This window comes from Lepidochelys kempii, chromosome 1 (assembly GCF_965140285.1).
Source record: "Lepidochelys kempii isolate rLepKem1 chromosome 1, rLepKem1.hap1, whole genome shotgun sequence".
In the NCBI taxonomy this organism is placed as follows: domain Eukaryota; kingdom Metazoa; phylum Chordata; order Testudines; family Cheloniidae; genus Lepidochelys; species Lepidochelys kempii.
In genome coordinates, this window is record NC_136380.1 from 248,475,038 (window position 1) to 248,502,959 (window position 27,922).

General features: G+C 43.3%; 1 protein-coding gene across 5 annotated transcripts in view; it reads right to left on the minus strand.

The window, feature by feature from the left end:
* The window catches only part of AGK (acylglycerol kinase), a 59,896-nt gene that overhangs the window by 24,803 nt on the left and 7,171 nt on the right, over positions 1-27,922 (minus strand). For all 5 annotated transcript variants that reach the window (XR_012156046.2, XR_012156045.2, XM_073322228.2 and 2 more), the window contains exons 3-4: positions 6,146-6,185; positions 557-636 (exon numbers count right to left, since the gene is read on the minus strand). Coding sequence is in view for 3 of the 5 variants with exons in the window: in XM_073322228.2 (XP_073178329.2) it covers positions 557-636; positions 6,146-6,185 (120 nt within the window). In the remaining 2 variants the exon portion in view is untranslated. The remainder of the gene's footprint in view (positions 1-556; positions 637-6,145; positions 6,186-27,922) is intronic.

Genomic DNA, 27,922 nt, shown 5'->3' on the forward strand with positions numbered 1-27,922 from the left:
TACACATGCATTGCCGCAAGCAGACCATTTTTACCAATACAATTTTCAAGACAACCGTTGGCATCCTCTAGAAATCCAGCTCGGTGTCTTATTTAACCATGTATACCATGCTCAGCCCCATGGTACTGGACAAGACCCCTTCCCCAGTGGCTGGCTTCCATGCAACAGGATCATTGGTTACCTCTGACCATCACAAATGTGGAAGACCCTATTATTACTGGTTACTATTGTTGCTGGGGTGGAAATCAAGGTCACTTGCAGGAAGGGAATACTGATAGCCCAAAAGCAGGAAACAAGAAAACCAACAATGGAGGAAGCTTAAAATGATTTGGGATTCATTCTTTTAACATAAACAACATTTTCTTTAACTTCTATATCTTGATCCAACATTTTTGGTGCAACCAACCTAAGTAAGAGTTAGATAATACCAGCTTTGAGTAGAGTGGAGGCACACTTAAGACCAACAGGATGGCTGACCTTCACAATGAAGGACAGTTTAGAAGTATAAAGAAGGGGTGCGTGCGATTTGGGGAATGGAGTGTAAGGGGAACTTTACCCTTTGCAAGCTGCTGGGTTGAGGAAAACTGTTGCTTTCTTCACCTGCATGTTGGAAGGAATCAGCTGGTTGCCAAACACCTAAATAAAAAGAAAAAAAAGGAGGAAACAGGGAGTTTCTCTTCTAAGTCACCTGTCATTACAGTTTTAAATAATGCATAACAAACATCATCATCATCATCCCCTCACCCTACACTGCATACAAATGTCTTCCCTATCAGGCCTATCACATAGCTTCTCATCTTAGCAGAGCCTACTATTCTTCTTCTTCGTGATTCCGTGTTCCAGTGACACAGGGAATTTCAAAGGCTGAAGTCCTCCTGAGCAAAAAAAATCCTCTTTATCTCTCAAGTCTCTGACTCCCATTACCATTCTTCTTTATTTCAGACCTAAATTTTTCGGCCACAGACAGAAATCTTGGGAGTTATTCTTGATCCTAAACTTCTTTTCCCTCCAAAATATTCCTTGAGTGTCTACCTACCACCACCTCCACAGCATGGCCAGAATTTGCCCTTGTTTTGACCCCATTTCTGCTGAAAACCTTACTAAGGATGTAATCACTTACTAGGCTATTGGTACTCCGTCTTGTACGTTCTCCTTAAATTCATATTTTCTAAACTTACTTTTAAAGGGGGAAGGAACGCTGCAACCAGACTACTTGCTCTCACAGAGAGCAGCACCTTCCCAGGCTTGTGTTTTCAGATTCCATCAGTGGATTCCTATCCCACCTCAGTCCCCAATTCTAAATAGCCCCCTTGGTTCTCAGAGCTCTTCATGGACTTACTTCACTCAGCCTCTCGTACCATCTGCTCACTCCATTCCTGGCCACCTTTCTGTCCCATTCCCACAATTCTTCATTGTGGGGGTGGGCAAGGGAAGATTGTGTTTTCACTTGTGCTGTTGCACCTCTGTAAAACTCCCTCCTGGCTCACTGGAAGGCATCATCACTCCCATTCCAAACCCTTACAGCCTTTATTTTTAGTATTACTTATTATTTGTATTGAAGTAGCACCTAGAAGCCCCAGTCATGGACCAGGGCCCCATTGTGCTAGGTACTGTACAAAGAACAAGAAAATGGTCCTTGACTCCTTTTACATGGGAACCTCGTCAAAGCATTTTGTGATTCTGAAGAAGGTGGTCACTACATAAAAAAACCCTCTCATATTTTAGTGATTAGCTGTTCAAAATAGTAATTAACTCCAATCATCATCTTTACTACAGGAACCCGAGCTAAGAAAAAAAATATACAATTAAAAAAACCCACTGAGGGATAGCTCAGTGGTTTGAGCATTGGCCTGCTAAACCCAGGGTTGTGAGCTCAATCCTTGAGGGGGCCATTTAGAGGTCTGGGGCAAAAATAAGGGATGGTACTTGGTCCTGCTGTGAAGGCAGGGGATGGGACTCAATGACCTTTCAAGGTCCCTTCCAGCTCTGTGAGATAATAATAAGCAGGAGATATTATAATAAAGCAACTGGAAAAACATGGAAAGGAAAAGGGTGTATGAAAGTGGTTGTTGGGGGAGAAGGAAAGGGGGGGGGGGGAAATCAAACCATCAGTTCTTAAGTTTTATTGAAAAACATCTGGGAAAAGCCACTGATTAAATTTTATTACAATTCTTTAAGGAAAATCAGAGAAAATGAGGGCCCTCATCAATAATCCCCTGGCATGTTACAGCTGTTAAAAACAATTAATTATTCACTCTGGGGGAAATGTGATATATTTACTTGTTCTACACAAACAACCTGTCACTCGTATGATTTATGACTAATGACAATCATTTCTTTATGTGATATATTTGGGGGTATTTCTGTAGCAAATGCCTGTTTTAAAGAGGGGAAATTAAAAATAATAAACAGAAGAGTTTTAAAAAACTGTTTAAGAGTCCAGCATCATGAAAACAACACAGAAGCATATTTTAAAATAATGTAATAATATATTTTAAGACAACATTTGAGAAGGTCAGTTTCTCTTTTATGTTACCTACCAATAGCAGAACTCTTTTACTCTTCACCTATATAGCACCTTTCATACAAATACGCTTCACAGATATTACTACACCACTTTAAGGTGTATTATATCCCCATTTCACAGAGGGAGCAGCTGAAGAGCAATGTGACAAAACAGAAAGTTCCTTAAAGTCCTCAGAGGTCCAACAAGAGTAAGATTCAGAACAATCTCAACCAATCAGATCACATTTGCAAACAAGCATATATATGCAGGTCAATGACAGCTAACTTCTTCACAAGAAGGAGTTATAAAAAGTTTTAAATGGTATGGTGGGTCCTGTGAAGTAGAATTTTAGATGGACATATGACATTACAAGGTGATGAATGTTCAAATCACCATACCTTGATGGAGTCTTTACTTGAAATGTAGATGTAATGATCACTTTAGCACACAGCTTGCTCCTTCCTGAAATCTGTATGCATAGGACTTGCAATATGCTTAATTCAATGAAGAATTGATATTTTAAAAATTAGCATCTCTTGTATTATTCTTTCACCGGAGTGGGTCTTTTAGTCTGTCTTCCTTGGATTTTTATTATTTAAATGGCACCAGAAGCCCACATGGCATTTTGCAAACAGTTAAACATTACTCTTGCCCTGAGGATCTTACAATCTATAGGTCTGATCCTATCAGCTCTTGCTGCTGCTTCAATATATGTTTTTATGTCACACTCAGCATCACCATTTTGTTGATAAATGCATTTATGGAAATTAGAGATTGAAAAGAACTACTCATCCACTTAGTCTATCACCCTTCCAATGCAGGACAGTTCCCTGCAGGATAGTCTCCTGCGCTTTATCCACTACAGTTTTCAAGTGTCTCACGAGATGGTGTTTCCACCCTTTCATTTATGAGACTAATCCATAATCTAACATATCCCATCTTTATGATTTTCCCAATACACAGGAAAATTTAGCTTTCCTTAATTTCAAATCCATTACTTCTAGGGTAGTTCTACCTCAGTGGTTCTCAAACTTTTGTACCGGTGACCCCTTTCACATAGTAAGCCTCTGAGTGTGACCCCCTTTGTAAATTAAAAACACTTTTTTATATATTTAACACCATTATAAATGCTAGAGGCAAAGCGGGGCTTGGGGTGGAAGCTGACAACTTGTGACCCCCCATGTAATAATCTCGCGACCCCTTGAGAGGTCCCGACCCCCGGTTTGAGAACCCCTGTTCTAGCTCCTTGTTCCACTCAAAGCAACTCTCCCTCTTTGCAGTGACATCCTTCTGACACTATGCACATTTAGGCCTTTTAAGCTTTCTGTTGGAATTATCAATAATATTTGAAATTATAAATATTAATATGGGAAACCACCAAACACTAATTTAACTATAAATTCTTTTATTAAACCCAAAGGCCAAATATTATACAATTGCTCTAAACATGCCTAAAAAGCCTAAATAATAGACAATTTACTACATCCAAACAGTAACAAAACATTTATAAGCATTTGATCAAGACACTTACAAATGGGCTAAACCCAGGGGTGCTGAGAGTCATATTGGTCAGTTCCGACGTGACCAGGTAGTTATTAGCAATGAACCCTTTACGAGTTTACTTTTTATATCCTTTAACAAACAAGTGATGTCATTGCCAAGTACCAACTTCACCAAAAAAACAAATTGAAACAGTTTCACCCTTCTTGCCAGTCTTAATCCAGATAAGATTGACAACCTCCTTTCTTCCCAAGGCCTTTCCTCTCCTCCTTCTTGCTGCCCAACTGTTTTCCCATTGCACCTGGATTCAGATAGGCTTCAACCCTGGTGTGTGGGGTCGGAAGGGCCACAGTGGCTCATTTTAAGACAGATTCTCATTTGTTTTATTTAAAATCATCTTTAGTCACTCCTACAGGACAGAGGCCTTCTTTTTAGACACTTCCCCTTGTCTCATTAGTTATTCTTTGAACCAGACATCCTCCCTACTTTACTCCCTCTTGCCTTATAACTCACTGTTTTCAAGGCATTCCTTCTACTTGCTAGTCAGGCCCTTTCTTTACAATGCCCGCACACTTCCCTAACCAAACTGAAATTAACTCAAATTCTTTAATTTCATATTTAGCCGACACTTTCCTTATAAATCAAATCAATCCCTCAAACCCCTTATTCGTCTTTACTCTTCCGTGAACTCCCTCCAAACTGGCAGCATCTTTCAGGTAGTGAGGTATTAACAGCTATTTATTGGAGGTACATATAAGGCACTTATCACTTTGTTATCCAAACTGAACAAGACCAGAGAAAGCATAAGAGTTTAGAGCAACTGATGTTTTCTATCAGAATTAGTGGAGAATTTGAATGCATAAATGTGGGGAAATACATTGATTTATTGTGAGTAGGGTTCATGGGGAAAGGTTGGATATTGAAAAGGTTCTCTTATACTTTGATCAGGCTTGGGGTCCACAGACTCTCTTCCAGCAAGAAGCTGCACAGCCTGGGTCATGCTGTTGAGAACACTCTTCCTCGCAGCACTTAGTCTAAATTGGGGTTTCTCTATGGGCCTCACTATTGAGCAGTTATCTTGGGTGAAGGTGTCTGAGGAGAAAAATAATTTACACCCACACCTCTTGGCAGGCCAATACTACAGTGATGGGCGATGGTTCAGAGCCCTACAAGGGCCCTTGTCAAGGTTCTGGCACGGGAAGCATGATCAGAACAAGTTTTGGCTGGCACGGGCAAGGAGGCAGTAAGACTCTTGCAATATCTACAGTGTCAACAGTGGAATAAGAATGGAGTGTGCAGTGGCCCAGTCCCTGGTAAACAGCACTCACGCCAATGAAAGAATATTTGGTAAGAGCAGGCTTCCGTTGCAGGAACACTACAGTAAGAAGTCTGCCCTTAGTTAGTTGGCCTTACAGACCCTAGATGGCAGAAGTAGATGTGTAAAGGGAAAGCCGTGAGGCCAATTCCCAAAGCACGACCACGCAGACTTTCACTAGAAGCTAATATTTTCCTCGGTGACCTATGTGAAATAAGTTGATGGTCTCAGTTCACTTCCTCGTGGACAAGTAGGAATATTACAAAATCAGCCACCACAACTGATACCCTCATTAGAAAACTTGGTAGACACACACAGGATTGAATGGGCAAGTACACTGAACTATCCCATCAGCCCCATAGATAATCTCTCTATGATTAGCATAAAGCAGCTTGCATGGCTTTTGCCATACCTGCTCTAGGGTATATATAAAATTTCAGTCTCCAGTCCTGTCGATCCATTTCCTCTTCACCATCACTTTGCAGACAGATGGAATAATTAAATCTCCATAACTGAAGGACTTTGCAAACTGAATAGTACCAAGAACTACTTTAATGATGCAACCACATTGTACCTGTAATTCAGTGCCATAATAACCAATTAGGTACACCAGCCCGTTGAAAGAAGGGGGCCTCATTTAGGCTATGGCTTGTCGCAAAAAAAGAGAAAATAATAAAATTAAAAAAAAAAAAAAAACACCTACAGCTAGCATCTCTGTTAGGTTTGTCACATAGATGAGACCTGCTGGGAGAATCTCAGGAGTCCTGCACAAGTGAGATAAGATGGGGATTTTAACCTAATTGTATCACATTAAATGGTATTACCTGGGCTTCCTGGCATGCAGCTCTCCTTAGCAGGTTATCACTATCAGAGAAAAGAAAGGAGAAAATGGACGTTACATAATATAAGTTTAAGGAGCTAAGGCAGAAATGGTTAGTTTTTTCAAAACATATGCATCTGCCCTCTTTCTACTGCTTTGACACCCAGTAAAATATCAGGCTGAGACCTTTAAAGACCTACTTAACGCCATATGGAAAACATTCTGCAAAAGAATAATATATACATATATAGCATGTACATTATATATTTAGTTATTTATTTCATTACTAAAGACCAGGGCTCCAGGTATAGTAATTTACAAGGCCCTAAATCTCTAGCTATTATGGTTGTGAATAAAACCTTCAGATTGTGAACTGAACTTAAAGTAATGCAGCAACTGATATCTGCCTGAGTCTGCAGACAGCCTGAAACAATAACTCAGAGAGACATAAGTTACCCCATACACCAAAGTGTATGTAACAATACACATACACAATACATATACACAGAGGTGTAACAATGAAGTCTTGTAGTGTATCAGTACTATTTCACTACTGATCATTTCAGCAGAAATTCTAGACTAAATGTACTGATTTGCCACTAGTGAATGTGGTGGATAATGGGCCAGGGTGTAGTGGGTCAATTAGCTAATAAGAAAATTTACTTGGCTGGGGAAGAGAAGGTTACTCACCTTGTGCAGTAACTGAGGTTCTTCAAGATGATTGTCCCTGTGGGTGCTGGCACTTCTAGTCAGAGACTTGTGGTAGCAGTGCCCTGGTTGGCCACTCCAAGCGGCTACCCTACGAGCACAGACAACCGCCACCCAGTTCCTCCTCCAGAGAGAAGGAGGGTGGGTAGTGGAGCACCCACAGAGACAATCATCTCGAAGAACCTCAGTTACTGCACAAGGTGAGTAACCTTCTTTTCTTCTTTGATGAGTGTCCCTGTGGGTGCTCCACTTTAGGTGACTGAAGAGCAGTACCCCTCAGTGGAGAGGAGAGGCTTTGGAGTTGATATATGTACGGTGGAGCGGACCGATAGACCGAAGTGAGCATCTGCAGCTGACTGCTGTTCCAGGGCATAATGTTTGGTGAAAGTATGGGGCAATGCCCAGGTAGCTGCTTTACAAATATCCATGATGAGTACATGTTTGAGAAAGGCTATGGATGTGGACAGAGCTCTAGTGGAGTGTGTGCAAAGTCCAGAAGGAGCTTGCAAATTGTAATTTTGGTAACATAGTTGGATACAATTAGAGATCCATTTAGAAAGTCTCTGCTTGGAAATGCTTTGGCCTTTAGATTGTTCTGTTGTGGATACGAATAGCCAGGACGATTTTCTGAATGTTTTTGTTCTCGCTATATAGAATGCCAGTGCTCTGCGGATGTCTAGTGTGTGAAGGGACTCCTCCCCGTTGTTGGTGTGTGGCTTGGGGAAGAATACAGGTAAGTAAATGGGTGTGTTGAGATGGAAGAGGGAGGTGACCTTGGGTATGGATTTTGGGTGTGGGCATAGGATGACTCTGTCCTTGAGGAATGTGGTAGAAGGTGGGTGTGCCATAAGGGAACCCAACTCTCCCACCCTTCATACTCATATGATAGCTACTAAAAAAGCAACCTTCATGGAGAAGTGTAGGAACAAGCAGGTCACTAGCAGTTCAAAGGGTTTGCCCACGTGGGCACGGAGAACAAGGTTGAGGTCCCACATAGGGGTCAGGTCCCTTAAAAATGTTCTCTATACCCTTGAGAAAGCGCTTAGTTAGTGGATGGGTGAAGACCGTGAGTCCATCCACCTTGTCGTGAAAGGTAGTGATGGCTGATAAATTCACTCTAAGGGAGCTAGTCGAGATGCCCGATTTTTTGAGCGTCAATAAAGTAATCAAAGATAGTGGGTAACAGGGCCGATTGTGGAATGATGTGCTTGTTTCGGCACCAGATGGAGAATCTTTTCCACTTGTGTGCATAATGTTTTTCGTGTGGAGAGACATCGGCCATTAAGCAGAATGTCTTGGACCTCCTTGGAGCAGCATGTTTCAAATTTTGTCATCCTTGGATTAGCCCTGCCTTGAAACAAAGCGTTGGAATGGTAGGGTGATGGAGGTGTCCTGTATCCTGTGTCAGTAGGTGAGACAAGAGGGGAAGGGTTCGTGATCTGACAGCCATCTGGGCCAGGTATGGGAACCTTGTTTGTCTGGGCCATGTTGGTGCAATCAAGATGACTCTGGATTTGTATTGTCTGATCTTGTGTAGGACACGACTCAACATAGGGGTGGGGGGGTGGGTAGGAGGGAGAGAAGGCGTACAGGAGCAGGGTCTCCCATTTGTTAAGGAAGGCGTCGCTGAGGGAGTTGTGTCCCAGTCCCACTCGGGAACAGTATTGTGGGCATTTGGCATTGTGGGTTGTGGCAAAAAGGTCAATACAGTTTGCAGAATTTGTGGGTCTAGTTCCCACTCATGCGTCCATGAGAAGTTCCTGCTGAGGTTGTCTGCTGTGACTTTCTGGTTTCCAGGTAGGTAGGATGCCGTGAGGTGTATGTTGTTGCAGATGCCAGAGGCATTGCCAGAGGCAGACTACATCTGTGCAGAGCAGGTAAAATCAGGCCCCTCCTTGGTGATTTATATAAAACATAGTCGCCAAATTGTCCATGAGAATCTGCACAGTTGTGTTGTGGACCAGGGGGAGAAAGCAATGGCAGGCGTTTTGAACTGCTCAGAGCTCCAGTAGACGTATGTGGAGATTTGACTCCTCTGGGGACCATCAACCCTGGATGGTGTTGTTGGCCAAGTGTGTCCCCCATCCTACCAGAGAGGCATCTGTGGCGATAGTGACTGATGAGGTTTCCCTTCGGAAGGGAACATCTGAGCAGATATTTGTTTTATCCACCACGCGAGCGAGTCTTTCACTCTGCTGGGCATTGTAAGCCGTCTGTTGATAGAGTGCCTGAGGAATGTGTACAGTGCATAGACAGGTTTGTAGACATCTTATATATAGCCTGGCATGTTTCATGACAAATGTGGTAGCCGACATGTGTCGAGAAGTTGTAGGTATGTTCTGGTGGACGTTTGTGGGCTGTCTTACCATTGTGATTAGCTTTTTTAAGGCAAGAAACCGTGGTTGGGGAAGCCGTGCTGATGCTGTGACACAGTCAAGGTGTACCCCTATAAAGTCCAGTTGGTGGGTTGGGGTCAAGGTGGATTTCTCTAGGGTGGTTTGTAACCCTAGGTTTGTAAATAGGGTTAGAGTGGTGTGAGTGGTGCGAACTGCCCCGTCGTATGTCGGTGCTTTTAGCAGGCAGTTGTCTAGATAGGGGAATATGGTCACACTCTGCTTGCGAAGATGTGCTGCTGCAATGGCCAGTACTTTGGAAAAAACCCTTGGAGCCGCAGAAAGGCCCAAGGGAAGTACCTTGTACTGGTAGTGTTGGCTGCCCAGAGTGAATCGTAGGAATCTCCTGGACGCTGGGTGGATAGTGACATGAAAGTAAGCGTCTTGTAGGTCGAGGGCCAAGAGCCAATCTCCTTTCTCCAATGTTGGATTTATGGTTGCTAGGGTTAACATCTTGAAGCGCTGTGTTCTCATGAACTTGTTCAGTTTGCATAAGACCAGAATGGGCCTCCATCCAGCTGTTTTCTTTGGCGTGAGAAAGTAATGTGAGTAGAACCCCCAACCCCTGTGCTAAACCAGTACTGGTTCCGCAGCATGCAATTGCAGGAGATGGTGTATTTCCTGCTGTAACAGGTACTCATGAGCTGGGTCCCTGAAGAGGGGCAGGGAAGGGAGGTGAGTAGGTAGAATGGAAAGAAAGGGATGGAATAGCCCTTCTGTATAATTTCCAGAACCCACTTGTTAGTGGCAATGGTTCTCCAGACTGGGTAAAAGGGTGTAAGGTGGTCCTCAAATGGGCTGGAAATTAGAGGTGACTGGAATTGGAGAACGTTGGGCTCTCATGTCCTTGAACAACACTTCAAAATGTTTGCCTAGAAGTGGATGGCTGAGACGCTAACAACTGCTCCTGAGTCTGACGGCATCTCGTCTGGCGCTGTCTGCAGTGTTGATCATACTGTCGTTGAGGCTGAGTGTATGGGACAGGAATCGCTGGACGTAGAATCTGCCCTGTTTATTTTTATTCGCAGGGATATAGATTCCAAGTGTCTTTAGCAGGGATTCTCAAACTGGGGGTCGTGAGGTTATTCTGTGGGGGGTCAGGAGCTGTAAGCCTCCACCCCAAATCCCGCTTTGCCACCAGCATTTATAATAGTGTTAAATACATTAAAAAGTGTTTTTAATTTATAAGGGTGGGGGTCGCACTCAGAGGCTTGCTATGTGAAAGGGGTCACCAGTACAAATGTTTGAGAATAACTGGTCTTTGGTGTCACACAGGAGTCCTTCATGGTGTGTAAGGAGACGTCCGTGCTCTCTGCAAACAATTTTTGCCCCTCAAAATGTAAGTCCTCTACTGTCGCCTGAACTTCCCTGGGGAAGCCGGAGAGATGGAGCCATGAAGCCCTCCGCATTACAATGGATGTGGTAATGGAGTGGGCTGCCGGGTCAGCAGAATCCAGAGAAGCCTGCAGGGCAGTTCTGGTGATGAGGAAACCTTCTGCTATATCAACTTTATACTGCTCTTTTTTGTCAGCTGGGATGTGCTCAATAAAAGAGGACATCTGAGAAACAATTTTATGTGGGTACTTGGCCAGTAACACATTAGTTTGCTATGTAAAACTGGAGGGTCTCCGATGAATAGGCTTTCCTGCAGAAGAGATCTAGGCGTTTCCAATCTTTATCATAGGGGGTGGCTTTGGTTTGATGTTTCTTCCCCTTTTGATTAACTGCCTCTACCACCAAGGAGTTTGGAGTAGGGTGGTAAACAAAAGCTCAGCTCTTTTAGCCAGCACATAGTACTTCTTGTCAGATCGCTCACAAGAAGGGGGGCCAGGGCTGGAGTCTGCCATATGGTTTTTGCTGGGTCCAGGATGGCAGCATTAATGGGTAGTGCTATCTTATCTGATGGAACAGCTTGCAATATATCTGTCAGCTTATGTTGAGTCTCCAGTAACTCAGCCAGTGAGATATCTAATGAATCAGCTACTCTTTTAATCAAATCCTGAAAGGATTTGAAGTCATCTCCCAATGTGGGGGGAGGCAGCATTATTATTTCGTCTGAAGACAAAGTCAGGATGTGGGTAGGTGGGAGGGTGTCACCTTCAGCCTGCCACAGATTCTTCAGCTTCCTCTTCCAGCAGTTCTGGTGAAGCTGGAGCAGATGGCGGAGGCGATCCCTGTGTCCTGGACCTAGCTGGATTGAATGGCTGGGTGTTTTGGGCTCTGTATAAGGCCCACGGGTCCCGGTATGCCCACTGCAGTGGGAAGGCCATGGGAGGGGGCACCCACGTGGGGGTTGCCAACCCACGCCCTGTGGCCAAGTGGGCTCAGGTTTAGGAATGGGGTGATGATATGTGCCCACTCCTGTCTCCAGTTCCTCCTCTTCATCACTGGAGAGAGGAGGGGCCGAGCCAGAGGTGTGGTGATAAAGCTTGGCCCTGACGTGGCCGGGTGCCATCAGCGCCAAAGAGCGGAGATCCCAGGGTGGAAGCAATGAGTACGTCCACATGACTGACAAACTGCTGCGGGACAGGGAGACTCAGTGCCAAGTGCAGGCAAGCTCAGGCTGGGAACCAGAGGGTGCGTTGTCAGTGCTGCAGACTTGTCGTATTTTATTGTTGTAGCACGTGGCGCCACAGCGCTGCTCTGTGCCTGAGGTTTCTGTTCCCTTCGTGCCGAGCTAAGAGGCTTAGTTTTGCTGCTATGAGAATGAGACTGCACAGGGTCTCGGTACCGGATGGTCCCGGTGCCTCGCGGTCCGGCGCTCTGGGTGCTGTCGGTGTCCTGGACTCGGGGTCAGACGGATCTCTCAATCATTAAAAGTTTCAATTTGCAGTCCCTGACCTTTCTTGTCCATGCTGTGAGTTTCTGGCAGTGGAGACACTTTTGGGTAGTGTGTGTCTCCCCCAGGCAACGGACTCACTGCAAGTGGCCATCTGTCACTGGTATTGAGAGTCTGTAGGTCAAACAGTGCTTGAAACCTGGGAGAGCCAGGCATGTCTGAGAGGCTAGCTGAATGAAGAATGGTAATAGTCCCAGTCTAATGCTTCTTCAGCGACTGCTCGCCTGAGGCGGGAAGAAAACTGGGATTTTTTTTTTCTTTTTAAATATGAAAACTAAAAGAAAAATGAACAGAGAGATAAACAATGAGGAAAATTAACAGACATGAGAAAAGGGCAGAGATTAAAGAAATATGAGAGTAGATAAGGGCGCTGCTGTCATTCCGACCAAAACCAAGAGCGGTAGTGAAGGAACTGGGTGGCGGTTGGCTGTGCTCATGGGATAGCCACTTGGAGCGGTGAGAGACGGCTGCCACACATGCGCAGCCAGCCGGGACACTACTACCACAAAAAGAAAAGGAGGACTTGTGGCACCTTAGAGACTAACCAATTTATTAGAGCATAAGCTTTCGTGAGCTACAACTCACTTCCTCAGATGCATATCGTGGAAACTGCAGCAGGCTTTATATATACACAGAGAATATGAAACAATACCTATTCCCACCCCACTGTCCTGCTGGTAATAGCTTATCTAAAGTGATTTCCAGCACAAATCCAGGTTTTCTCACCCTCCACCCCCCCACACAAATCAAAAAGGCTGACAAAGGAGGTGCTGTTGTCGTCATGAATAGGTCGGAATATGAACAAGAGGCTGCTCGGCAGCTCTCCAACACGAGTTTCTACAAGCCATTACCCTATGATCCCACTGAGAGTTACCAAAAGCAACTACAGCATTTGCTCAAGAAACTTCCTGAAAAAGCACAAGATCAAATCCGCACAGACACACCCCTGGAACCCCGACCTGGGATATTCTATCTACTACCCAAGATCCATAAACCTGGAAATCCTGGGCGCCCCATCATCTCAGGCATTGGCACCCTGACAGCAGGATTGTCTGGCTATGTAGACTCCCTCCTCAGGCCCTACGCTACCAGCACTCCCAGCTACCTTTGAGACACCACTGACTTCCTGAGGAAACTACAATCCATCGGTGATCTTCCTGATAACACCATCCTGGCCACTATGGATGTAGAAGCCCTCTACACCAACATTCCACACAAAGATGGACTACAAGCCGTCAAGAACACTATCCCCGATAATGTCACGGCTAACCTGGTGGCTGAACTTTGTGACTTTGTCCTTACCCATAACTACTTCACATTTGGGGACAATGTATACCTTCAGATCAGCGGCACTGCTATGGGTACCCGCATGGCCCCACAGTATGCCAACATTTTTATGGCTGATTTAGAACAACGCTTCCTCAGCTCTCGTCCCCTAAAGCCCTTACTCTACTTGCGCTATATTGATGACATCTTCATCATCTGGACCCATGGAAAAGAAGCCCTTGAGGAATTCCACCATGATTTCAACAATTTCCATCCCACCACCAACCTCAGCCTGGTCCAGTCCACACAAGAGATCCACTTCCTGGACACTACAGTGCTAATAAACAATGGTCACATAAACACCACCCTATACCGGAAACCTACTGACCGCTATTCCTACCTGCATGCCTCCAGCTTTCACCCTGACCACACCACACGATCCATCGTCTACAGCCAAGCTCTGCGATACAACCGCATTTGCTCCAACCCCTCAGACAGAGACAAACACCTACAAGATCTCTGTCAAGCTTTCTTACAACTACAATACCCACCTGCAGAAGTAAAGAAACAGATTGATAGAGCCAGAAGAGTTCCCAGAAGTTACCTACTACAGGACAGGCCTAACAAAGAAAATAACAGAACGCCACTAGCCGTCACCTTCAGCCCCCAACTAAAACCCCTCCAACGCATTATTAAGGATCTACAACCTATCCTAAAGGATGACCCAACACTCTCACAAATCTTGGGAGACAGGCCAGTCCTTGCCTACAGACAGCCCCGCAACCTGAAGCAAATACTCACCAACAACCACATACCACACAACAGAACCACTAACCCAGGAACTTATCCTTGCAACAAAGCCCGTTGCCAACTGTGCCCACATATCTATTCAGGGGACACCACCACAGGGCCTAATAACATCAGCCACACTATCAGAGGCTCGTTCACCTGCACATCCACCAATGTGATATATGCCATCATGTGCCAGCAATGCCCCTCTGCCATGTACATTGGTCAAACTGGACAGTCTCTACGTAAAAGAATAAATGGACACAAATCAGATGTCAAGAATTATAACATTCATAAACCAGTCGGAGAACACTTCAATCTCTCTGGTCACGCGATCACAGACATGAAGGTCGCTATCTTAAAACAAAAAAACTTCAAATCCAGACTCCAGCGAGAAACTGCTGAATTGGAATTCATTTGCAAATTGGATACTATTAATTTAGGCTTAAATAGAGACTTGGAGTGGCTAAGTCATTATGCAAGGTAGCCTGTTTCCTCTTGTTTTTTCCTACCCCCCCCCCCCCCAGATGTTCTGGTTTAACTTGGATTTTAACTTGAAGAGTGGTCAGTTTGGATGAGCTATTACCAGCAGGAGAGTGAGTTTGTGTGTGTATGGGGGTGGGGGGGATGTGAGAACCTGGATTTATGCAGGGAATAGCCCAGCTTGATTGTCATGCACATTGTGTAAAGAGTTGTCACTTTGGATGGGCTATCACCAGCAGGAGAGTGAATTTGTGTGGGGGGGTGGAGGGTGAGAAAACCTGGATTTGTGCTGGAAATCACTTTAGATAAGCTATTACCAGCAGGACAGTGGGGTGGGAATAGGTATTGTTTCATATTCTCTGTGTATATATAAAGCCTGCTGCAGTTTCCACGATATGCATCTGAGGAAGTGAGCTGTAGCTCACGAAAGCTTATGCTCTAATAAACTGGTTAGTCTCTAAGGTGCCACAAGTCCTCCTTTTCTTTTTGCGAATACAGACTAACATGGCTGTTACTCTGAAACCTACTACCACAAGTATCTGGCTAGAAGCGCACGGTGCCGAGACACCTAAATTGGAGCACCACAGGGACACTCCTCAAAGAAAAAAAAGAATTCAAACTCCCGTCTCCTGAAGTAGTCACTTCTGCCCTTACCCAAAAGAAGGGGAGACGATGTATTGCCTTCCATAGTACCAAAAGCCCCAACTGCCTCTTAGATACCAAAACCACCTCCCACACCTTTCTTCCGAGCACCAAAAGCATCCCCAGCATTCCCTTGAAAATTTTTGAAGCTAAGTCATTGTCAACACAAAAAAATCTCTAGCACAGTAAAAATGTAAAATCTGTAGTGAGTGTATAATAAATTGAAAATAATATCAAAACAAATACTCACTGGATGGGACTGGGGGCAGCGAGGGAAAAAGCACCTGCAGGACAGGGCAGCCCACTTCTGGAGTCCCTGAACTGTGTCAGCAACTCTTGTCAGGCCTGACATACTTACTATACATATCACCCTGTTGTCATGATATATACCCAAAAAGGTGGCATGTAACATATTGTGGGACAACTAACAACTTACTGATCGTTAATATTCTTGTGTCATGTATGTACAGGTGTGTATAAAGAGTTATGCATATGCTAGAATTATGTTCTTAAAATGTGTTTGGCAAGACAAAGGCCTCTATTTGCTGGTCATCAGGCAGAGACAATGAAGGCACATTTACTTAAAAGCTAAGCAAAGCCATCAACCTAGGAAGCTGGGGAGATAACATCTTGGGAGAGTCTGAACCTGCAGTGATAAGTAACTGAATCAACTGATGGAATACAATATTATTGTATTATAAAAGTGTGTCAAGTAAGACCTTTCATGAAAGTTCATGACATACTGGTGATTAATATAATTGTGAAATGTATGTATTTACACCATATGAAGAAATATGGATAAAGCATAATACCATTAAGTAACATCTGTGACCAAACACAGGGTGAAACAGGTTCTCTCACAGACAGGAGAAAGGGCAGCCATTTACCTGTCTCCAATTAAATTAAGCAGTGTGACCAAAAACAATGGAAGCCCCATTTACATATGAATCAGCAGGGGGATGGGATGTCTGGAAGCAGGGAAGAATAGCATGAATTGATCATGAGTCTGGGGACAAACCAGGAAGATTGGGAAGACACAAGGAGAGAGAAGACACCATCTTGACATTTCATCAATGGACAGACAAAGGGACGAGAGTTCTTGCAAGTTAAGAAATATGGGTCCTTTAACCAAGAAGTTTCTGGAAACTGAACATAGGTGAGAAACCTGCTTAGGCAAAGATCTTTCACCTACAAGAGAAAATAGCAGCTTTTCACTTTTGAGGAAGGTCCTGACTGAAAGTCAGGCACGGCTGGGAAGAAAAAGACTAGTAAGAAATTTAACTTGAACCAAGGCTGTAGCTCGTTGAGTCAGGGCTTTGAAGCAGAGTCCGGAGCTGGAGTGCGGAGCAGCTGTGGAGCAGTGGAGCTGCAGGTTTTTGCCTGGAGCTGAAGCGGAGCCAAAGCACAAGTTCCAAAGCCCTGCGCTGAGTTAAGTCTTGGCCACTGGAAAGTGTATTTTACTTTTATTTTCTTGTAACCATTTTTTGTCTTTATCCCTTGAACTTGAATTCACTTAGAACCACTCTCTTCTTCTTAATAAACTTCTTTAACTTTTAATCCTAACCAACCCAGTTTTGTGTTTGAACCAAAGCAATTGTTAACTCCAGCTAAAGCAACAAACCGCTGTGCGTTTGTCTCTTTGAAGGAGCAATGGACCTTATCACTCCTCTGAATGCTCCAGGAGAGTGCTGAACATTCAGAGTAGACAGTTCAGGGGAAATTCAGGACTGGGGGTGTGCTGGGGTCACTCAGCAAGTCATAACTGAGGCTGCTGGAAGCCAGGCTGGGGCAGTTGTGTTGTAGGCAGGCTGCTGGTATCAGAGGGCTGAACCAGACCTGCACACCACAGAGACACTCAGACAGCAGCATGTTTGTCTGCTGGTTGGAAGCGTCCAGACAGGGAGCTATAGCAGCACAGCATTTTAAGACACCCAGGGCTACAGGACAGATGGTGACAGTGACACAACCTACTACTGGTCTAGGTTGCACTCCAGAACATGACACCTTGTTAAAGAAATTTAGATTAAAGCAGGATCATTGATTCATACAATTTCACAATCTTAGGCTGTTCCCCTCACTCGGAATCAGATAGTCTGCTCTTTGTTACATCACCACTGGTTACTGTAGCAGACAATCGTGATACCACAAAAGCAGAGGAATGGTGATTTCAGGCGAGGAATAAATTAGGGGAACAAATAAATTGACTTAGCAACACAAAAGCCATGGAAATACCCTTAGTAATAATAAAAAGACAAAAGGAAGACTAAAACAAGAGAGAAAGCATATAATATATCCTCCAAATAGTGCCTAATTGGAATATTAATCAAAGTTTTCCTCAGAGACAGCAGCATTCCTTTAACCTAATGTTTACTCTTTAAAACTAAAGAAATACATCATTTGTATTAAAAAACAGGAACATTACTTCCAGAAGTGACAGATTTGTGACTAATTGCAGTAATTTTACTACGGAATAATAGTTAAAGCAATTCCAGCTCTCAAATGGATTGCATGTCAAATATTTCCCTACATTTGCTATACTGAGTGCCAGGGTAACAGAACCCTCACGGCTAATTCCAAATAGCAAACCATGAAATTATTAATAATTAGTAAGTCCATACTGCACCACTGATTAGATACTTCAGCCCCATCTTCAACCTTCTGGGCTCAGGTGAGTAAGCAAATTATGGTTTGGACTAGGCTATCTCCAATACCTATTCTCCCCTATGTCCTACAGCAGTTATCGGATGGCATGCTCTTGTTGTTCATACCCAATGCTGGCCTCCTAGAGTGAGGCAGCAGTCCATTATTGGTGGAGAACCTCTACTTTAAAATTCACTGTCTCTTGTGATCCACCAAAGCCTGCGTTTGATGGATTTGAGGATATAGAGCAAGTTGAATCCATCTAAACCAATTTTCAACTCAGGAGAAGATAGTACCTTATTAACAGATAGGGAGTTCTTTGTCAACAGATGCGTATGGTCTAGTTTTTAAGGCCATATTATTTGAACATTCATGTGTGACAATCAGGGTCCGGACACCCTACGGGGGGAACAGAAGGCCTGAACCCCATAGAACAAGCAATTGAATCAACTGAATATATACAATATTATACTATAAAAGTATATTGAGTAAGGTATATTATGAAAGCCAGGGACACACTGGTGATTAATATTATTGTGTGATGTATGTATGGTTAGCATGTAGAGAGTTACATGTGTGCGGGAAATATGTTCTTAAAATGTGTTTGGGAGACAGAGCATAAAACCCAGCCTGCCCTAGACAAAGGAACATATATTTATCTGTCTGACCAGCTTGGTTACAAGCAGAGGACAATGGAAGTACATTTACATACAAGGTAAACAAAGTCATCCAGCTAAAGGAGCTGGGGAGAAGACCATTTAACAATCACATCTGCGGTGCAGAATCTGCACAAAAGGAAGCCTTCATGACTCTTGAAGCAGAGACAAGAGACTTGTATAACATAAGGGGGACAAAACACTTTGGTTATCCATCACTGAGGGGACTCAGGGTTCAGTGCCCTCTGAGCCTGTGAAGGTGGGGAGTAATATCTTTGTCTCTCTAGACAAAGATAACAACTTGCAGAAATTGACTTTTAGTCACTAGAAAGCATGTTTTGTTTTGTATGTAACTATATCTGTTTTTATAGTCTTACCATCACTTAAACTTCTGTTCATTATTAATAAACTTATTCTTGCTTTATTACAAAACCATCTCTGTGCTGTGTATTATAGCAAAGTGTGAGTCTTCAGCTAAACTAACTGGTATGTGTTCTGTCTCTTTGGAGGCAGCAAACTTAATAACTTCTGTGAGCGTCCAGTGAGAAGGACCAGACACTGCAAGGAGAAGTCTTGGGGAACTCTGGAGTTCACTGATTGTTACCTGCAAGGCAAGATTTGGATTGACAGTGTCCTGAATATAGGGTAACCAGACGTCTCGATAAAAATTGGGATTGTCCCACTATTCAGTTGTTTGTCCTGCGTCCCAATATTTTGCTTCGGCAGCACTCCGGCTTTTTTTTTTTTCTTCGCTTGGGGAGGCAAAAAACCTAGAGCCGGCCCTGGTGGGTGGGTGGATGAGCCTGTGCTGCCCACCCCCCCATGTGTCCTGATATTTTGTTCTTGTCATCTGGTCACCCATCTGAATAGTTTGTTGACAAGGCAGACAAGCTGGTGTATCAGGAAGCTGACACACAGCTTAGCAACAGCAAAGCTCTCACTTGCTGAGGCTGAGAGGGGTAACACAGTGGCTTACAATTCTGGGAACCTAGGGTGACCAGATAGCAAATGTGAAAAATCGGGACAGGATGTGGGGGGTAATAGGTGCCTATATAAGCAAAAGCACCAAATATCAGGACTGTCCCTGTAAAATCGGAACATCTGGTCACCCTATGGGAACCCCAAGCAGGACGTCCCATCATGCTCTCTTTAATATTTGTATTCAAGGCCAGATATGGTGAATGTGGGCAATACAGAAATAATCCCATGGACCAATTTACACAAACTGCAAGTTTAAACCAGGATATTCCATAAAGTCTGCAGTGCTCATACCAACTTCCAGGTGCAGGTTGTCTACAGTAAGCTGTCAAGTCACAGATATGCTAAATAGCCCCACCAGAGCATGCACATGACACTTCCAAACACAGGAACTGCTGCCACTGGTGGTTTTTCATTCATTTCCTTCTCTGTTAATTTTTAGATTCAGTATATGTTTATTTAAGTCATAGAATATCAGGGTTGGAAGGGACCTCAGGAGATCATAGAGTCCAACCCCCTGCTCAAAGCAGGACCAATCCCCAATTTTTGCCCCAGATCCCTAAATGGCCCCCTCAGGGATTGAATTCACAACCCTGGGTTTAGCAGGCCAATGCTCAAACCACTGAGCTATCCCCCTCCCTAATTGTTTTCACCACATGGTTGGTGCTACCCCTTATTTTCTAGGGTCAAAGTGGAGTGAGGTTATGAGCCAGTACTTCTTCCAAGGTAGCTGCTATCTTGTGCTCTAGTTTTAATTTCTTTAAAAATTTAGTCTATCCCTATGGATCCTTGGTAAATTGTTCCAATGGTTAATTACCCTCCCTGTTAAAAAAGAAAACAAAAGCTCAGAGAAGTACCAGTACTTTTCCTCCGTAATTCATCTGCCTTTACTCATTCCATATGGTGAAACCAAAGCGCTGAAAAATAGGTTTTTGAGGGCTTCTACAGATAAAGTTTGTCATAGTTTGAACCATACTGCTCAAAAAACAGCAGATAAACTGGTAACCTTTCAGCCTTCTGTCCATAAAACATGATTCAGTCTCTGTCCATACTGGGTTATCAGACCATGGATGTTTGAAATGCTGGCTAGTAAAGAATGATTAGTTAAATATGGGACATTTTGTACTGCTTTCTGTATTTTATTTACCAGCACCAGATAGTAAAGTAATGAAACAGTTAATGTAACACTCTGATAAGGAGAAGAAAGAGGCAGAGAGAAGTTACATATTTACCAGCTGACTGATCTATCATATTGCCTGAAAGAGTGCACAGACATTTCCTGTAACTATGGTGATATCCACAGGTAAACCATGAAGGAATTTCTACCCTGGTCTTTCCCTCGAGGCTTACAGACACAGCTTATGCCTTACAGCAAAACAAACGTAAAGTACAGCATCTGCTGGTTTATGCAGTGCTGATGTCGAAATTAACCATTACATTGCTCACAACTGGCCTAGCTAGGTTATGCTGCGAAAGTGAAGGGAGAAGAAAAAAAGGGGAACGGGTGCCTCATCAACCGACTCCATTGACAGAGCCCAGAGTGAAGCTCTTTGAAGAATCCCGTCGGATTCTCCAGTAAGAAAGGTCACAATGGTGCAGAGCCTCAGAAGGGTGGACAGGGCAGGAGGGGATTTTATGTGAAGAACCCACATGGGAAAATACTATTTGTTGCTTCTGTAAATTAGTTTTGGTCTTTTGTTACATAGTGTTGAACATAAAGATAGTGGCCCTGATTCTAGAACCTGCCATCTGGAAACACCTCCAGTGACACAGACCCAGCAGAACAGCTGTATGGCATCCTCCCCTTCCTCCCCCCAGCACAGAGGCATGTCACAGGAAGAAAGGACACGTGGCCAGAGTCCATTGCACTCTAGCTATTCTGGGCTGCCATGCCAGACCACTGAGAGCTGTTGCAGCACAGCGTACATTAGAATATCCCTTGGGGCTCCTCTAACGCATACCTCCAGAACCCTGAACATACAGAGGTGCTCTCTCCCCCTGGTTTCAGTACTGAGTTTCCTCAGCCAGGACTGAGAATCAAGGACAATATTTTACTCAAAAATCACCCAAGGGGAGTATTACATCTTCCTTTGTCTTTTGTATAGCACCAAGCACAGGTTCAGCACTTAACTAAACTACCACAACAGCAGCTCCTAAAAGATGTTCGTTATATCAAAGAGGACTTTGGCTTTTCCTGATATAACTACAGCATCCGTGCCACTTGTCACGACCAGAACATTAGTATTTCTATTACAAGCTTGGCTTTGGGAGGATGTGAACATCAGATGCTCAGTCTGAATCAGCTTCCCCAGACTTTGCATTTATGCTCAATGTTTTTAATGAAGTTAATATCAAAAAAGCTGCAGCAGCTGCTCAGGATGGAACCTTCAAAAAAGTGACAAACCGAGTTATCATCTGGCAGGGACATAAAGTGCAGCAATCAAATTAATGCTACCAATGACACTTAGTTTACTGGCAATGAGAGCCAAAGCCCTGTGAACCTAGCCAATATTTTCTGTGGTGAAAGTCAACTCCTTGTTTGCCACACATGGAAGGTGAAAATGCATCACTTATTTAAAACAGATATTTATACACGGTGCCCACCACTTTGACACAATAAATATAAAGGCCCACCCTGTCAATTATGATTCAAGAGTCTATCAAAAGCATCACTGTAACAGGCTGGCAGCATTTGCCTGAAACACCCACTTTGTTAAGCAGGTGCCGATCGTGATAGGAAAGAATTTAGCAAACGTAATTTGGCAGAACTCACTTAAGCAGGTGACTCATTATGCCACCTGGATATATGGGAAGTGTGGAGGAGAGGTCCTGGGGTGTAAGCCGAGAAGTATTTTGAGAAGTAGCCAAAACTGGGTAGAAAGTTTGAACTGACTTTTATGTTATAAATTGTTGTTTTCTTTGTGAGTGATGGGGCAGAGTTTGGACTTCACATATTGCGTGGAGTATGTCTGTAGAGCAGGTTGGACAAGGCACCCGCTCACATTCAAAGAGATGATTTGTGCACTGTGCCAACAAGGTTGTCCAATTCAGACCCCGTTGCCAGTCTTGGAGAGTTCCAATACCAACTCATTACATCTAACCGCTGAGACAGAATGTAAGAAGAAGCAATCTGTCACCAGGGGGTTCCAAACTTTTAGGATTTTAGAGATCATAACCACTTAGGCCACCAAGTCACAGAGTCTCTTTGATCCTCTGAAATGACTCTACTGTAGTTCCAGCCAATAACCATGCAGTGACATAACCAGATGAGGTTATCTATCCTGTCCTCTCCCCATTTCCAAAGATAATTCAACTCTATCACCTTGATTTTGTAACAAAAGTCTCAAGTAAACCTCTATTTGACTTTCAACAAAAGTGTAGTATTGTCACATAGCTGCATGCACACAAAGCTTACCTTAAGCTTTCGCCTTGCATCTTGAGCACATCCTTTAATATGATACACCAGACAATATATACACAGGACAAAAGGAAACCCAAGTGTAAACTGGCATAATTCCAGGGAAGGTCAATGGAAACATACTCACATGCAGCAGGATGGTATTCTACCTTTCCTTTTCCTGTGCTGCTGGAACAGCCTCTATCCTGAATGCAAGAACTTGGAGTTTTTTAAGCATTTGTATTTTATGAGAAATTAGAGTTTTGTAATAATAGCACTAGGGCTATAGTCAGGCACAGCCCAGTCAGGTATGGTACAAATTATCCCACTTCCCGTTCATCTCTCACATCTTTCTTGCCTATTTTACTTTTTACCTGCAATACCTCAGCTATTCCAGTTCAGTGCCTCTCTCAAGGCGATACCATCCACCACTCTAGAATATGGGACCTCCCATGCCAAACTCATTTTCACTTGTGACCTAAATCAATCAGGATGTGAACTAACGTGTCTGAAGGTGAAAGGCTAGTGCAATGACTCACTGTCACTCCCTGGGGCAAATGCTGCATTTAAAAATAGTGTCTGCCACAGCCAGGCTGAGATACCAGCTCTTTGACCTTCATACTGAGCTACCACAAGCCTCTGCCATCTGATTAGCATGGTGGCGAGTTACCATGCTCTACTCTCTCTTTCCTGTTACCAGCTGTAGGACAGAAGGGGCATTTTCTTCATACCCAAAGGTAGGTTCTGGGGTCCATCCACTATAGGACACTAACAAATTTTCCCATGGGAAAGGGGTGCAACTATGGAGAAATTATGAAGATCAAGTGCAAAATTCTTGCCTTAGATATGCATGTGCAGCTCTCAGTAAAGTCAGTGAGAGCCACATGTGTATCTGAAGGGAGGATCTGGCCAAAAGCAGCTACTCCAGAGTTCTTCTGTCCCTAAGCAAATCTAGGATGGCTTTGGCTGGTTTGCCATTCATTTGCTGGAGAGGTCGTTACTTTAAATAGCTCAAATGAAAGCTACAATCACAGCATCTGAACCCAAAAAGGGATGAACTTTGAAATGGCAAAAACTAAACGAGCTTCTTCCTGCGAAGTCTTGAGGAGAGGATGGAAAAGCCAAAGGGAGCAAAAAACCTTCCTTCAGCAGTACAAATGAACAAGCAAAGCCTCAGACAGCTAATTCCAGGATGTCAGAGGCTAATATGAATTGATGTCAGCTAAAGTAAACCCTTTCGTCAGACACTCCAGCAGTGCCAGAAACAGAAGCACAAGACTTCACTAAACCTTTAAGCTGTTCTAAAAGGATAGATATAAGTCTAGTCAAGTACACCTCACGCATAGTAATTTAGCCTCAGATGTCAACAACGGCAAACCTCACAGGCAACATAATCTACACTCAGTTTATTAAGCGCTTCAAGTGTTGCCTCGCGCACCAGGTACTTGGGGCTAAACGCACCTCTAGTGCTCCCCAGTGTAACCAGTACGTCACCAAGGGTGCATGAAAACATGCTGCCACAGTCTGACAGCCCAGACCCTGCAGCACATTCCATCAGTGGAGGAATAACTATAGACAAGGATCCTGACCTGTCTCTGCTCCTCAGAAGCCACAAGACACATCCTCCTCCCTAGGGAAAGCGGCCCCTAGAGGTTTATGGGGAAATCCTGGAAATCAGACCATTCCCATATGATGTCCATCTGGGAGAGGTTAGCTAGTTTCCTAAGGATTAGCATTCCTTTCTATTGTATTTATACAGCCCTATAGATGGACCTGGAGCTCTCTATTTTTAACAACATACTTCAAAATCAGAACACACTAAAGATAAAACAAGCCAGTTCTAAGCCAGAATGGATTATAACAAGGAAACCATAAACAATGCCTAATAAGTAATAATAATAATAAAAAAACAACAGACAAGTTTTAAGCAAAGGGGTATTTTAAAGGGGTATTTACTGTCCCAACAGGCTCAAGATACTCCTAGGAATATCCATCTTTTCTTTCCACAAAAATCTGGCATTCTGACAAGGGATGGGAAAAAAATATTAAACTAAATACGCACATAAATAATTCACTCATCTTTTGGCTTCTCTGTCTCCTGCCCCAGCAATAGCGCTCCACAGAGATCCAGAAAGATCTCTATGTCAAGCCTTGTTTTCAACCACAAGAAATACTGTTTTGAGATAAACAACAACACTTCACAGTTATGTTTCATCTTCCACCCAAGGAACTCAAAGCACTTTGCAAATGAATTAATCATCTTCACAAAAACCACATCAGGTAGGAAAGTGTTATTTCCACTTTGTAGACAGGAAAACTTAAAACACAGGGAGGTTAAAGGGGCATCAACCTGAAAAAAAATCACACTTCCATATGAAAATATTGTGCCTACTTTTGTTACAAGTAATCTCCAACATTACTGAAACCGAAAGAGATTAGAGGGGTTTTTTTAAACTCCCCTCTATTTTTTCCTGTTTATTTGTGTTGTGTTTTTGACACTCTTTGTTTATAGTCAGTTTCACTGTTTCCTTGATGATGCAGGCCCCTTCCCCAGATCCTGAGGAAGTGTGTTTGCCAGGAAAAGCATGGTGGAGTCAAAATTGACAGTAAACAAGCAGGTGCCCCCACAGAGAGTGGCTCTTTGGCCTGTCCAAGAGACCCTTCTACACATAAATAGGGGAGCGGGGGAGGCATGTTTAAAACAGGATTTTTTAAAAACAAATCTCACAACATTCTATTTAAATAGTTCTTTATAGTACAGTGACATCTCCACCCCCAGCCCACGGTGGCAGCAGCTAGGAGGGTCTGTGATAGGAAGGGAGACAAATAAGAAAGGTGGTCTAGGTGAACAGGGTCTACAGACAGGACTCTACTAGGACTCCCCACCACTAGTGGAAGGACCACGTGGCTTCTCAGCTGGATGTTGCTCCTGAATAACAGCCCATCCCCATTATTTTTCAGATCAATTTTTGGCTAGTGGGTTTAGTCCTCTGGCTTTCAGGAATCTAGCAAAATTTTCAAGTATTTTGTGGTTGTGAGGTGATGGTTTAATGTATGTGGGAGTGGCCAGGTGAGAGACCAATAAAGTAAGTTAGAAAAGGGAAGTATGGTAGAGGGAGATTTTTAGAGTGGAAGAAAGGAGACTGAAAATATGGGGAAGGAGGTAATGAACATAATGTAGGGAAAAAGATATAAAGGGATTGGAGGAAGAAGAAAGAGAAAAAAAGATGCTGAAAACAACATAAGGAAAGATAAAGCATGATTATAGAAGAGAAAATGCAGAATTAGTGTTTCTAATTCTCATGATTTTATTGTGAATCTTGTGATTCTTCATTATAGCTCAATTCCTGGAGACATGACTATGTGAGAATCTCAGCTTTCATTTAAAAAAAAAAAATTAAGCTTCTAGCTCTCATGGTTGTAGCAAAAATGTAAAACATGAGCCCTAAATGCTGAAAACTCCAAAGGCAACCAAAGAGACTCCAAATTTAGTGTTTTTAAAATCTCATGATTTCTAAGAAAATCTCGTAGTTTTCGAATGCTCTGAAAGCAATACTGTGGATTGAAGCCCAGAAAGAAATGAAGGCATTTAAGGGGGGGAGGGGGGGAGGGGGAGGGAAGCAGGGGAAGAGATAGCAAGTCAAAATATTAAAACATATGTAGAAAGGTGAATGACAATTTATTGTAATCCATCAGCACACAATAAATAGTGCATAACTGTTTTATTCGTTTTAATTTCAGCAGGGTGTGCCAACATGTATTTTTTCAGGTGGGCTAGGATGTGTTGGGATTAGGTACATTTTTCAAGTCCTAGCTGTTCTGTCTTTTCCCACCAAAGCATTATATTTTATATTTACAGGGGAGAGAAAGATTCTGAGACGAAGACATGGAGAATCTCAGATACTTTTCAAAGAGACGAAAGTGGAGAAAATTATATGAAATTCTCAGACCTACCAACCTTTACAGTGCCTTATTAAAGTTAAATAGGATTATATAGATTAGAGATGTAAAGGACCTATTAAGCATTTTCTAGTCCATTCTCTCCTGCCTGTGTGGTATTGTTCCCCACAGTATATTCTCTTGTGCTTTGTCCAACATAATCACCTCTCTGTAGACATACTACAAAACTTGAAATAATTGCTCAATTAAATTTCATTATTTAGAATGAATTCAAAAACAACTGAACTAGTTATTAAGTTACAGGTAATTACATGGAACCATCTGCACAAAAATCCGTTGCAATTTAAAGCATGAAATATACCATATGCAAAATGTTCACATTGTACAGTAAGTAGAAAAGAGTACTCCAGAATACACCATGTGGACCAAAGGCAGTACAGTGATTTTCCCTCTCTGTGCCTCTGTTTCCCCTTCTACCATATGTCTGTCTTGTCTGCTTTAGACTGTAAGCTCTTCAGGGCAGGGATGTGTCTTGCTACGCAGATAACATGCCTAGCAGAGGGGGGCTATGATCTTTCATGGGCCTTTAGGTGCTACTGTAATACAAATAATAATGGAATAAAGCTCACATAAATGGACTGATGTGTCTTGGGGTGGGGGAGTCACATGATGAAAAATGGAATTCTCTGTGTCAGCTACTCTTATGACAAGACAAGACGAGCAGTACTGAATGTGGCCCATCACTCCTTCTGAAGGCCAGTGGATCATGCAATAGGTTGACCCACTGGGCACGTATTCCTGTGCTGTCCACAATCCTCCCTGAATATTGCTGCAGAGGACTGCTCCACTGTGCTGTATGAGGAGGGAGTGTGGAGTCACCCTCAAGGGGCTCTCCAAGGCCTGCCGTCCTCCCCCACACCCATGCAGCAGAAAGTGCTTGAATATGGTTCTATTTGGGCACCCAAGAGAGTGGGCAAAGCTTTCGCATAGGAACCAAAGGTCAGCTTTTCTGCTGCTTCTGGGGAAAGAAAGGGGGGAATAGCCTCAAAGACTCACTGAAATCTCATAGAAAAATTGTGAAAGGCAACCT